At 37.6% G+C, this 14,253-nt stretch overlaps 1 protein-coding gene across 2 annotated transcripts in view; it reads right to left on the bottom strand.

The window, feature by feature from the left end:
* Positions 1–9,207: 9,207 nt before the first annotated feature.
* The window catches only part of GOPC (golgi-associated PDZ and coiled-coil motif containing), a 49,108-nt gene continuing 44,062 nt past the window's right edge, over positions 9,208–14,253 (bottom strand). For both annotated transcript variants that reach the window (XM_006879003.1, XM_006879004.1), the window contains 2 exons: positions 12,226–12,406; positions 9,208–9,326 (listed from right to left, as the gene is read on the bottom strand). In XM_006879003.1, the coding sequence (XP_006879065.1) occupies positions 9,208–9,326; positions 12,226–12,406 (300 nt within the window). The remainder of the gene's footprint in view (positions 9,327–12,225; positions 12,407–14,253) is intronic.

Raw genomic sequence — 14,253 nt, 5'->3', positions numbered from 1 at the left:
TGACCCTTCGCAGCAAGTGCATGAGGTCCTCCTCAGTTTCAGCAAGCAGGGTTGTGTCATCTGCATAACGCAGATTGTTAATAGATTTAAAAATTATTTTGTTGCTTTTGCCTTTTCTCTTTAAACCAGTTTTGGCTTTATTAAATTAGCTTTACTATTTTTCTACTTTTCAAAATTTGGCAATCCACTTGTTACAACCATGAGTAGCTTCAACAACAGTAAGGATTGCAACACAAAGCAGATGAATTCTCTTCCCCCCCCCCCACCTTTGCTTTTTTTAATCCTTGGACACTTGCATCCTCATAGGCACACACACTTTCCCAAAAGCTACCTATATCTTTGTTGTACCTGGTTTCCTAAAGAACATGAGAGGTTATGTACAGAAGATGGAGGTAATTTCATTCCTATAAGGAAAACCAAAGCTGTAATCTCAAAGACCTCAGAATCTACTGTGTTGCTTTAAGAGTTCTGCATATCTGTAACATGGGCATTTCTTAGCATAGTTGCAATTGTAGCGATATAATTTCTGGCAAAATGGAAATATAGTCCATCCATCATTTTTTCAAATCAAACCTATATAAAACAGACGGTCACTTACCACCATTTAAGATACATTAAAAATATATTTATTAGCAACAATGAATGAATGAAAACCGAAATTATCTGTAAATGTTCATTAAAACTAATAAAATTTAATAATAATTTAAAAAACAAAAAAGGACCTATTTACCCTGAATCTTTGAACTCTCTTCAGACTCAAGTGAAAGCATTTAAGACAGACTTTCTCATTTTCTGATTGTATACTTCTAATTGATCTTGTACAATATCATGCTTTTTGTATCTGTATGTATCTGTTTTAATCTTACAACTTTTTCTCATCTGTATTCCATTCAAAATCAAGAATAATATCTGGTTCATCTCTGTATCCACAACGTCATGCATTATGCTTGACACATAATACACACTTATAAAATATTTGTAAAATGTTCACTAATGCTAAAATATATATATATATTTATTAAATGATAAGATAGGAAAGCTGAAAATTCCATCTGTGTTTCCCTTCCAATTCTTTAGTAGAAGCACAAGAGGGATTCCAGTCCTGGCTCTGACATGTAACAATTATGTGATCCTGAATTATTACTACCATTTTATAGACGTCAGTATTTTACTACACCATAAAGGAGTTTCAAATGACAATCTTTACAATGACTTCCAAAACCCAAACGCAATCCTAATCCACCCCCCGCCCCCAACCCCGCAGTTGATTCTAAATCATGCAGAGCTGCCATCGGATTTCCAAGGCTACTATCACATTTTGGAATCTGCTGCCCCCTGCTGATAGTTTATAAAATTGTAAACTCTTACAAATTCTAGAATCCAAGCTTGACATACTAATTATTTTGTTTCTTATAGATTCTCACCACTGGACTAATTGGCAGTATCAGGATGGATGGTGAAGAGATTGAGATTGTTAACAACTTTAGTCGGCTTGGTTCCACGGTCAACACCAGCAGCCAGGAAATTAGAAGGCATACTGCGATGGGAAAGTCGGCTGTTAGGGACCTCTCCAGGATACTGAAGAGCTATGATGTCACTCTGGAGACTAAGGTGCATCTGATACAGGCTATGGTCTTTGCAATCACTTGTTATGCATCAGAGAGTTGGACAATGAGTAGGGAGGATAGAAGGAGAATTGATGCCTTTGAGCTGTGGTGCTGGAGAAGAGTATTGAATGTACCCTGGACTGCTAAGAAAACAAGTAGATTCATCCTGGAGAGGGTTAAACCAGGCTGCTCCTTGGAGGCAAGGATTCTGAGGCTTCGTCTGACATACTTTGGTCATGTTGTAAGGAGGGAGAGGTCCTTGGAGAGGGACATCATGCTTGGTAGGGTGGAGAGACACCACAGGAGGGGAAGACCCTCTATGAGGTGAATTGATTCAGTGACAGGGGTAATCGGGATGGGTGTGTCAGAGGCAGTGAGATTGGCACAGGATAAAGCAGGGTTTAGGGCTGTTGTACATAGGGTCGCTATGAGTCGCAAGGGACTCAATGACACATAACAACAACAACATAGTCCATCAGTCTGTTTTCTTACTAATAATCAAGAGGTCTTTTAAAAAAAAAACAAACCACTCTCTTATGAGTGCATTGCTCAAAATTTCCATTTCTTTTTTAGTCTCTAATTAGAAAGGATTTATCCATTTTTTACTTCATACATCTGACGCTATTTTAAATTGCCAATCTCTGGTGTCAGAATGATTTCGTCTTGCTCAGATCCACAATCGATACTTTCAGAGCCAGAAGTCAGGGAATCAAAAGAAGAGTTAGACTGGGGAGAACTGCTGTCGAAGACCTCTCCAAAGTGCTCAAGAGCAAAGATCTTAGTCTAGAAATTAAGATCTGCCTGATCCAAACCATGACCTTCTCAATGGCTTGCTCTGCATCTGAAAGCTGGACCGTGACAAAGAATGACAGAAGAATTAATGCCTTTGAGCTGTGGTGCTGGAGAAGAGTACTGAACACACCATGGACTGCCAGGAGAACAAACAGGTCTGTTCTGGAAAGGGTGAAACTAGGTTGCTCCTTGGAGGCTAGGAATTTGAAACTGTTTCAAATACTTTGGGTATACTGTCAGGAGGGACCTGTCCTTGGAGGACAATATTCTTGGAAGGATTGAAGGTCTGTAAAATTTTCGATATCTTTTCACTTCAATCTTTAAAGTTATTTTTGCTGAGTGTAAAATTCTTGGATGAGTTCTTTTCCCTTGGCAGTGCAAGAATGCTATCCCATTACCTTCTGATTCTCATTGTTGTTTGGAGAAATTGGCTGCCATGTAAGTCAGTCTTCGTTCTAACTTTTGTGAGACTTGTATTCTAAAGTTCTGTAGCTTCACTAAGATGTTTCTAATTGTGTATTTCTTTTTATAGATTTTACTTGGGATGTTTTGCATTTTGAATAACAAATTCAGGCCTTCATCAATTGTTGGAAATGCTTAGCTATTATCTTTCCTATTTTGCCTGTCCTACAATTTCACTCAGTTTCTTCAAACATCTTAATGCCAGGAAAACCAAGATTCTTACCACTGGATCAATAGGATGGCTCAAGAAGATATTGAAACTGTCAACACGTTCATCATACTTGGATCCACAATTAACACCCTTGCCACACTAGCAGTCAGGAAATAATGAGACTCATTGCACTGAGAAAGTCTGTAGTTAGGGACCTTTCCAAGTAATTGAAGATTAATGATATCCGTTTGAGGACAAAGGTATGTCTGGTTCAAGCCATGGTCTTTCTGACCATTTGTTATGCATCTGAAAGCTGAACAATGAATAAGAATTGATGCCTTTGAGCTGTGGTGTTGGAGAAGAGTACTGAGGATCCCACAGACTGCCAAAGAACAAACCAGTGTGTCTTGGAGAGGGTGCATCCGCAGTGCTCTTTGGAGGCAAGAATGATGAGGTTTCACTTCACATACTTCGGACATGTCTCTAGGAGGGGCTATTCCTTGGAGATAGACATGATGCTTGGAAGGGTGGGGGGTCAGCAAAGGAGAGGAAAACCCTCAATCAGGTAGACTGACATTAAAACTGACCTCCCACCTCTTTAAAAAAACAACTTCAATCAGTATCTTCTTTCCTTCCATGTCTGTAAGTCTTAATGTAGTTGACTTGGTATCAAGTGGTAGTTGCTAACAGGTTGCCTATTTTAAGGCAAGAGTAGCTATATCAGCTTTGGGAAGAGGTAATTCACACTGCCAAGCCCATATATAACTCTGCCATGACTACTCTTTAACCAGGGCTGAGTGGCAGGTGACAGAGGCTCGCTAAAACCAGTTTTGTCTATTTGACTGTTCAGCACCTCTTCTATGTTGCATGCTGCTCAACAATAATATAATAAAAAATAAAAATTTTAATAATCTTCACATTTCATACATACTACTATGTCCAACTACACACAGTAGTAAGCCTGAAATTATTAGGAAGAGCTCTGGTGATCTAGTTGTAAGGAGTTGCACTGTCAATGCAAAGATTCATAGTTCAAGTCCACCAGCTGCTGTGTGTGAGAAAGATGAACAATAAAAATGTGCAATAACCTCTGAAAACCTACTGGAGAATCAGCTATGGGTCGGTTCTGACTCGACAGTGCGTGGCACGACTGGTGGACTAGGGCTAAGTAATTTTATTCAATGCAGTTATGCAATCTGAACCCACCAGCTGCTCTGCAGGAGAAAGATGGGCATCTCCTCCCGTGTGAGTTACTGCCTCTGAAAACCTGCAGGAGGGTCAGCTATGGGTCATTTCTGACTCAACAGTACATAACAACCAACAGTGACCAAGTACATTCCTCTACTCTGGTTTCTCACCTTCCAGGTACTTACTTGACTGACTCACTGACTAGTGCCCAGGAATTTGTATATTACCACCTTGGGTCTCTTATCCTTTCATGTAAGGTGGCTGGTCAGGTTTACCGCTCACACCTATGTCCATGGGGAAAATTCTTTTTCCGTTGTTTTTCAGGCACTGCTGAATGCACCTATAACATAACTGTTGTCCATTTTTGGTGTATGTCATACAATAAGCTTATTTCCTTCCTTTCCTGTTTACATAGAACATTCTCTCTAGGCGTCAGGCTTTGTCACTTACTTGGGAAGAGCTATCCTGGCATGCCCTTGACCACTAGATCCCTGTAAACTTGATATGGCAAGTTCTGAAGATTTCTGGCAGGCTTATCACTCACCTTACCAAAACCTCGTTACTCAGCCTAACCAGCACATTTTTAACATAATGGGTCAATATTATATTCAGTGACATGTCCAGGTCTTTTAAGAATATCTAATGACAGGTTGGAAAGTGAATCAATGGTGAGATAAAAATGTAGATGATATTTGTCTTCCCACGCAAATTCTAAACGTTTCAGATCTTCAGTTGAAATAGAAAAGAATGTACTTTCCAAATCTGTGTACCCAGAGTTCTACTTAAGCAATGATACTATCTTTGGCACAGCAGCCAGGGCGCTATTTGGCTAACATGAGATATAATAGAAACGTTTTCCAAGATGGTGTATGATATGGCAAAGTTTCAATCTTATTGTTCATAGGGTTGCTGTATGAGTTAGTCAACTTGACAGCACTGAACAAGAGATACAGAATGGAAGAATGTCTTCCTTAGATAGTACCTAGGAATTTCTACTTTTTTAGCAATGTCACTTTTACAGACTGACATGCTTGCTGAAACTGAGGACCTGAAATGCTTGCTGCAGAAGATCAAAGACTGTAGTCTTCAATATGGATTGAAGTTCAACATCAAGAATACGAAGATTCTCACTACTGGGTCAACTGGCAGAACCATGATGGATGGAGAGGAGATTGAGGTTGTTAACAGTTACAACTTGCTTGGCTCCACAAACACTCTTGGCACCAGCAGTCAGGAAATCAAAAGATGAACTGCACTGGATAAATCTACTGTAAAGGAGCTTTCCAGAGTACTGAGAAGCATTGATGTCAGTCTAGAGACTAAGGTGCACCTGATCCAGTCCATGGTCTTTGCAATTACTTGCTACACATCAGGGAGCTGGAAAATGACTAAGGATGATAAAATAATTGGAAACTTGAGTTGTGGTGCTGGAGAAGGGTCTTGAACATACCATGGACCACCAAGAAAACCAACGCCTGTCTTGGAGAGAGTGAAAACAAGATTTTGAAGCTTTGTCTCACGTATTTTGGGCATGTGACCAGGAGGGACCAATCCTTGGAAGGGTGGAGGGACAGCACAGGAGAGGAAGACCCCAGATGAGATGGATTGATGCAATGACTGGGGCAATGGGGGTAGGTGTGTCAGAATCAGTGAGACTGGCTCAGGACCGGGCAGGCTTCAGAGCCGTTGTACACATAGGGTTGCTATGAGTTGCAGGCGATTCAATGGCATACAACAACAACCCTTAGAGAAGTAATTAGGTTGACAATATAACACAGAACAAAGCCAAGGAGACCAGAGTTTTATCCAGCTGCTAAATGTCAACAGAAAATTGGTCACACAGAGCTGCTTTGCCAGTTCCTCCCTACTAGTTCTTACCTAGTGGTAAAAAGATGTAGTGCAATCCTCTGCAGAAGGATGGGCAATCTCCTCCTGGAAGATTGACAGTCTCTGAAAGCCTGCTTGAGAGTCAGCTATAGGTCAGTTCTGATTCATCAGCATACAACACTAGTTTAAATATATATATTTAATCTCCATAGTAACTGGACTCAGCTTTTACATGGACTTTATGCTTATATAAATCTTAAAAACTGTAGAAAGAAACGAGAAACCAAAATATGCAATGTGAAAGAAACATGGGTTTGTTGGTGTGGGTTTTGTTTTGTTTTTTTTAAAAAAGGCGCAGCATCATTTTAATACAGAAGACACCATCTTTATTTACAGGCTAATAAAAAAATATTAAACTCAACCCAAAAAGATATACAATTGTCATAAATCCATAAATCCTATAGCTTTGAGGCTGACCCTAAGAGGAAGACTAGATTGGTGGAATAGTCAATTACATAACATAAGGATGTCAACTAATGTTCAATACACACATGGATCAATATACTTTTTTTGTTTCAGAATATAAAAACAAAAAGGACACTGTGTCAGGAAAAAGAACAGCACCAAGGACAGACTGTGCAAACTTCTGACAACTGTTCAGTTATAATTTCCAAGATTCACAACATTTTTTTCTTTTAAAAATCTATTTTAACAATATTCTCATAACTTGCTTTTACATCAAATTTGTAAGAGATACTGTAGGAGAGAATTTAAGAGGTCCAGGCACAAATGCATACTCACAATCCTATGATCTGCACATTCTGTTGACCTTTTTTTCCTCAACAACTCCATTTTGTGTGTGCATTTTTGTGTGTTTTAAATTGTAATGGCTTTATGATAGTTTTCTTTTTATTGATTTGATATTGTTGGTTAAGTTTTGGTATTATATACGTTGTTTTCTTGTATATGTGAAATATAGTAACTGTTTCTCATTCAGACCTTAGGAAAAAAATCTGTAATCCTTAGTTCATCCCCCAAAGACCACATATTCCAAAAAGAACATTCTAAAAAATCCAACAGAAAGCTCATGTAACATCTGGGCAGTAGTCCTCCAATATAGACTGTCAAACCAAAAAGCAGAAATGGAAAGGATTTGACCTACTGAATTTTAAAAAAATTGTGAAAATGTTTTCTCTGTTTATTAGTTTCTGAGAGGAAATATCAACACAAGCATGTTATACAAGTCTTCCAAATTACACATCATTCTCACAAAAATGCCAGTCACGTATTCAAACTAATTCTTTGGGAAATCAGAAAAGTTTCCCCAAGGATTCAGTCATACTTGGTAAATATTCACTTTTTTAAAAGGTGGTAAGCCGCCCATCCCAGGTTGGTTTTTTCTAAAGAAAATTATGGCTTCATGTTATAGCAAAAAAAAAAGTTTTCCATCTGCCCCCATGGGGATCTTTTCTGTTACTGAATACACCAACTAATATCCATTTTGACCATTTCATGCCATGCATGGCAGTTATGTGTAGGGGTAGGAAAAATGTATGGGGTGGGGGAAGATTTCCTTTTAAGAGGTCTAGACGTCAGAGCAAAACTTAACATGTAACTTGCTTAGTCAGGTGTACAATAAGATACTAGTTTTTGCTCAGAGGTGATGTTAATGCTACAAAGTGTTTTAATATTAGTAACAATACATCTATTAAAAAGTCTATTACAAATTAACATGGAGACATAACCAATCAAAATAAACCATAAAATGAGCACTACATGAAACAAAAAATTATAAATAGCTAAATCACCAAATAAAGTATATACATTTAATAGATTTTACCTATGAACAAATATATAGTGCATCTGAGAAAGACAAGAAAATGTGTTCTGTATCACATTTAACATCTGAATACTAGAAATGGAAGATGCTGATAATATTCTAAACGCCTTTCAGGCTTTCCCCCTTAATAGTCCCTTAAATGTATATATCCTTTAAAACCATGATACTGGCAAAAAATCTGTCACCTCTTTAAGTGCAACATTTGATGTGGCCCAGCAGGATACAATGGTCTGAAGGACAGTAAATGAGAGCGAGCTCTCCATGCTTTAATCCCAGGGTGAAGAACTAGTAAATTGAGAGTTTGCATATCAAGAGTGTTTCAGTAAAATATACACTGACATGAAAAGTCAACCAAAACAATTACTGTATCCAAATTTCATTGCCTCAATTCCCCCACCTTCATCTTAGGTTTTCAGACAAATGGCAATTCAATTACTTAACAGGCGAGAACTGCTGCTTGAATACACTCTATTTTCATTGTAAGCTTTCATTGCCAACTCATTTCTTAACCAATATTAACACAATAGACACACTTTATGAACAACTCAAAATGTACAAAACTTTCTTTTGTTGATCCCAGAAAATAAGGATCCGAGACTAAACATTGCAATGCTCCAGTACCATGTTCACAAATCAACATAATTAAAAACAGACATTTTATACTCGTCAACCCTTCTTTTAAAAACCCAAAGTAAAATGCGGAAGAATTTTTCAGAAACAATTTCTAGTGCAGCATTGATCTGATACAGGATTGCTTAAAGAAAACTAGGTGTACTGCAGTGAATGAAGCTGAAAGGAAAAGTCATTACAATAAATGATCATTAAGAACTGATTTACATAACAGGATGTACAGTGAATGAAAACAAAACTGCTTAAAAATTAAGTTGAACCTACATTTCTGAGGCAATTTATACCCTTTGAAACATCACACTTTAACATTCTGAAATATATCATATGAAATCATTTATTCTCTTATATTTAAAGGATATTTCTTAGAAAATTCCAGTTTACAGTGCCTTCTACTCAATGGCCAGGAAACCAAAAGCTTCACTTGGCACTTAGGAACCTAGTAACATCCCTTTGGGAATACATGCTTTGGTGCTCACATTTTTAAAAATTCAAAATTGCTTTACATGCAATAGTTAATTTTGATATTCCACAGAAAACAGGAGGGTTTTATGCATTTAGAATTGTTCACATGAAGCCCTGAGGTACCATCTTTCATCCCGGCAGCAAACAGCCTCCCTTGGTCTTGTATAGTCACCATCTTCCCTGGTGCCCCAATTGAGAACAGTCTCATTACCAATCTTGTGTGAAGATACAGTCAGTTCAGTAAGAATTTAATGATACAGACTGTGCAGATCATCTAGTTTCGAATCACTGTCATCTGGGGGAGTTTCACTTGAAGTTCCCAGTTCGCCATTTTCATGTGTATCAGTTACGGTCTTCTTACTAAATCCTTAAAGAGAACGAATAAACAAATCAATAAAAAGCAGATAAACATGAATTAAATTTAAAAAACCTAAACTTCCGTTTTACTGAGAATAAAGGAATGTCACTGTAATTAAGAACTGTAATACAAGCCACTGGTTCCATCAGTTTGAAAATTCCTGACAAGGGAATTCTTCACATAGAACATAATACAATTTTTTTATCTATTGTACTTTCCTAAGAACTGTGTAAAATATTATAAAGTATACAATGAGAGTAGTAATTGATACATACAATTGTTAATTTCATTAATTATACTTCCACACATTTCTACTGAATTTTATTTTTCTTTCATATACTTGCAATTAGACTTACTTAACTTTTAGTCATTGGTGTAACTACTGTTTGATCACTAAAAATCTACTAGTTGGCTAGACAACAACTAGCAAAAACTGCAATCTAATTTTGGATAATAAAATGCCTTTGAGTCGGTTCTGCCTCATAGAAACCTTATGTGTAACAGAACAAACACTACCAGGTCCCGCACCATCCAATGAGCTTTGTTCACCGTACAGAACAGATGATGTTGCTGACTGTCATCAAGTCAAGCACAACTCATAGCGACCCTATGAATAAAAGGCCTGAGGCCTTTCAATTACTATCGTCACTTATCAAAGTTCACAGTTTCCAGAGGCATGTTGTTTAGGAAGTGGATACCACTCCTGCTAGGCTTGCAAATAAGAAAGAATCAACTGTGTCATATACTTAGTGATCTATGAACTATGTGCTAAGCAATAACCAAGGAACATATTTTGAGTGGTGTTAAGACTGACACACTGGAAGAACGAACGTCTCTGGTAATGTGAGTCACTCTTACATAGTCTGTAACTTGCAAAGGTGACACAGAAAAGCTTCTGGAGGCTACAAAAAAGGAAAGCATAAGCCTCTGTATTCCTCACAAAACCAGAAGAAAGCGTAAATGAAAATGGAACCTAAGGAGAACTCAACAACGTAAGGCTAACAGGAGTTTAAAAAGTAGTGTTAAAAAAAAGCAAAAAGGTCACTTTGGGAACTAAGGTGTGCCTTTCCTATTGCTTCATGTTGCTGGGTGCCATCAAGGTGACTATATCTCAGAGCTAACCTAGGAACCCTGCCCTATTTTATGCCATCCTCATGATCTCTAATGTTCAAGGCCACTATCATTGTCACTGTGTCAAGAAACCTCTCATTGAGAGTCTTACTATCTTTGGCTGACCCTCTCCCTTTCCCAACATGACATCTCTCTAAGGATGGGCTTCCTCCTAACCAAGGATGTGAGCCAGTTATTTCGCCACCCTGGCCTCTAGGGAGCATCCTGGTTGCACTTCCTCCAACACAAATGTGCTTGCTCTTCTGACAGGCCGGGATGTATTTAATACTCTTCTGCAACATCACATTTCTTTTGTCTTTCACCATCCAATTTTCATATGAATATGAAGCAAGTGAAAAGAACATGGCTTAGCATTTGGCAAAGCTTCATCTTTAAACTGATACCATTGCTCTGTAGGTCCTTAACATGAGATTTTCTCAATGCAATACATCTTTTAATTTCTTGGCCACTATCATGAGTTTTGACTGTAGATCCAAGTAAAATGAAACTGTTGACAACTTCACAATCTGTTTGCCCATCTATCATGATGCTCCCTACTGGTCTAGTGGTGAGTTTGTTTTTTTTTTAATGTTGTGATGTAATCCTTGCAATTGAAGGTTGTAGTCTTTAACCTTTTTTTAGTAAGTGCTTCAAGTATTCACTTTTAGCAAGCAAATTTGTGTCACCTCCATAATCTAAGTTGTTGATGAGTCTTCCTTCATCCAATCCCAATGCCACATTTTTATTTTAAAGAAAACCAAAAAAAAAAAAAACCCACAAACAAACCTTCTCAGATATGGAAAAGACAATGAGTAAGGAAGACCAGAGAAGAATTTATGCATTTGAATTACAGTATTGGTGAAGAATATTAAATGCTTTACAAATTGCCACAAGAAAGAATAAATCGCTTGGAAAAAGTAAAACGAACGCTTTTTAGATGTAAGGATACTGAAGCTTTACCTTAAGTCCTTTGGACACAGTATCAAAGGAATCAGTCCCTGCGAAAGTACATTCTGCTTAGAAAAGTAGAGGTTCAGCAAAAAAGAGAAAGCCTCTCAACAAGGTAGACTGACATGGCAGAGATAAAAATAGGTTCAAAACAGCAGATCCTGTACCGATCCCGATGGTACAGGACTGGCAGGTGTTTCATTCTGTTCATAGGGTACTATGAGCTGCAACCAATGTTTTGTTTTGATACTTAAGAACAACAGAACAGTTTATTCTAGATGGACAGGATGACCAAACTTGCTATTACTACTGTCTTTGTATAGATCATTCACAATGCACTTGTTTCCAAAATGGGGACAGTCCACAGAAAACTTTTCAGAGGTTCTCAAAACTTTTTAGGTCTAAAGATGCCTTCATGTCCTCGATGGAGTACAGAGAACTGAAAAGATCTTGTTTATGTGATTTATCATTTGTGTTTGTCATATTAGCAACTGAAAGTGAGACAATTTCAAATACTATTTTGCTAAAAAGTAATGTCAAATAAATGTAAATATAAATAATATTTTAACAAAAACATTTCCTCATACTTAGCATATTAAGTACTGTATTATGCAAGAATAAGGGTATTAAAACAGAAAGACCAGATTAAGATATAGTTCCTCCTAAAGGCATGCAGATTTTTGTTTATAAAGTCTTAAAAACTTCACTTTTATTTATTCTTCAAGGATGAACTGAAGTACAATAACTGGAAAACATTTCTAACAGTCTAAAATGAATCCAGAACATCTTACATGCAATAAAAAGTTTCCATTAGTGTAAAATAAAACTGTAAGAGAAAGAGCTACTTTACCTTGTAACACTTTGAGTTCCCCACTGGTGTCCTTGCAACTAGCACCAGGATTACTACCTCCCTCCAACTCATCCAGGTACAAACGGTAACGATGTCCACTTTCATCTTCGTACTCTACATTTTCATCATCAGAATCAACTTCAGGGGCCACGTAAACTACTTCAAATTCAATCTCTCCTCTCTAAAATGGGGAAGAAATGGCAAAGAAGTCATGTTACTAGAATTTAAACATTATCTTCAAATTATTTTGGGAAAAAGATGCATTTCAAACATGATACCTTTTATGACAAGTCATCAACAGCTTCTAGACGTGTAATAAAAGCCATATGAACAGGCCAATCTTAAGAATCCTCTGTAAATAATCTTTAATGTTACAGGAGCTCTTTCTACAGATAATTTACTGATGATGTTGCTGTTGTGTACCGTAGAGTCAGAACCGACCCATAGCTGACCCTCCATCGGGTTTTCAGAGGCAGTTAATGGTGTGGGAGGAGACTGCTTATCCATCCTTCTCCCACCATTTACTGCACTATCCAAAATAAAAAGGACAACCAACTCTTCATTTTCTAAACTTTTCCAACAAGTGTTCAAATGAATGTCATTCTGCCAAAGATCTGGCAAATTCATTCAAAAAAGTCAAGAATTACATAAAGTTACTCCTAAATGCATCCAAAATACTTTTCCTTAGCTAAATCAATAAACTCCTATGCAATGATTTCTCACTGAATAGCTCTTAAATCTTTTGCTAACTTTCACCAAATACCAGACACAGTGTTAGTCAAGGTCTTTTGCCTAATAATAGAAGAATTAGGAATCTATGGTGGCCTAATGGATAAGGAGCTGCACTATCAACCCAAAGAAAAATGGTTCAAATATACCAGAAGCTTCGAGGGAAAAAGGAGGACAGTCTCCTCCCATGCAATCTTCAGCTTTTGGAAACCCACTGTAATTCTGCTATAGGCTGGTTGTAACTCAACAGTAAGAAATTTTTTGTCTGCTTGTTTTCTTTTTTAATACTTTTTTAAAATAATTTTAATGAACATTTACAGAGATTTTGGATTTCCATTCATTCACTGCTGCACTTCCCTCCCCGCCCAGCCCTCCCCCATCCTCCAGTTTGCTCCTCTCTTTGAAAAGTAAAAGAAACTCTCCCTCCCTGGTACACAATCCCTCTGCACCCTTCCCACCGCCCCAAGTACATTACACTATGCAACCTTAATTTTGGACTCTTGTGATAACCATAATACCCTATCACATATCGCTTTTAAATTATGCTCTCCTTCATCTGTTTCAGTGCAGTATACACAATCTATCCAGTTTTTCTCAGTCTTACCCCAACACTGATATCAGTCCCACTTTACAGCAGTGGCACCCAAGCAATATTTGTCCTTTTGTGACTGAAATATTTCACTCAGCATAATGTCCTCCAAGCTCACCCATTATGAATAATATTGCATGAGTTCCTTGTTTTTCAATGCAGCGTAGTATTCCATTGTGTGAATATACCATAGCTTCTCTATCCATTCGTTTGTTGATGGGCACCTAGGTTGTTTCCAACTCCTTGCTATTGTGAACAAAGCCGCGATAAACATGGATGTGCATCTATCTGCTTGGGTGGCAATTATGGTCTTTTTGGGATATATTCCTAGTAGTGGAATTACTGGGTCAACTGGTATCTCTATTGGCAACTTTTTGAGAAAGTGCCACACTGCCTTCCACAGTGGTTGCACCATTTTCCACTCCCACCAACAGTGAATAAGGGTTCCATTTTCTCTGCAACCTCGCCAGCATTTGTTGCTTGCTGTTCTGTTAAATTTTGCTATTCTGATGGGGGTGAGATGATATCTCGTAGTTGTTTTGATTTGCATCTCTCTTAGAGCTAGCGATTTTGAACATTTCTTCATGTGCTTATTGGCCATCTGAATGTCTTGTCTGGTGAACAGTAAAGAATTTTAAGAACATAGTATTTCTCCTTCAATACCCAGAATAACCATATTGTAGTCTAACATGTAAAAAAAAAAAAAAAAA

The sequence above is a fragment of the Elephantulus edwardii genome, unplaced genomic scaffold, assembly GCF_000299155.1.
Source record: "Elephantulus edwardii isolate Elephantulus edwardi_28Jun2011 unplaced genomic scaffold, EleEdw1.0 scaffold00002, whole genome shotgun sequence".
NCBI classification, from domain to species: domain Eukaryota; kingdom Metazoa; phylum Chordata; class Mammalia; order Macroscelidea; family Macroscelididae; genus Elephantulus; species Elephantulus edwardii.
Note: the sequence above shows the minus strand (reverse complement) of the source record. Positions and strands in the feature narration are given on the sequence as shown.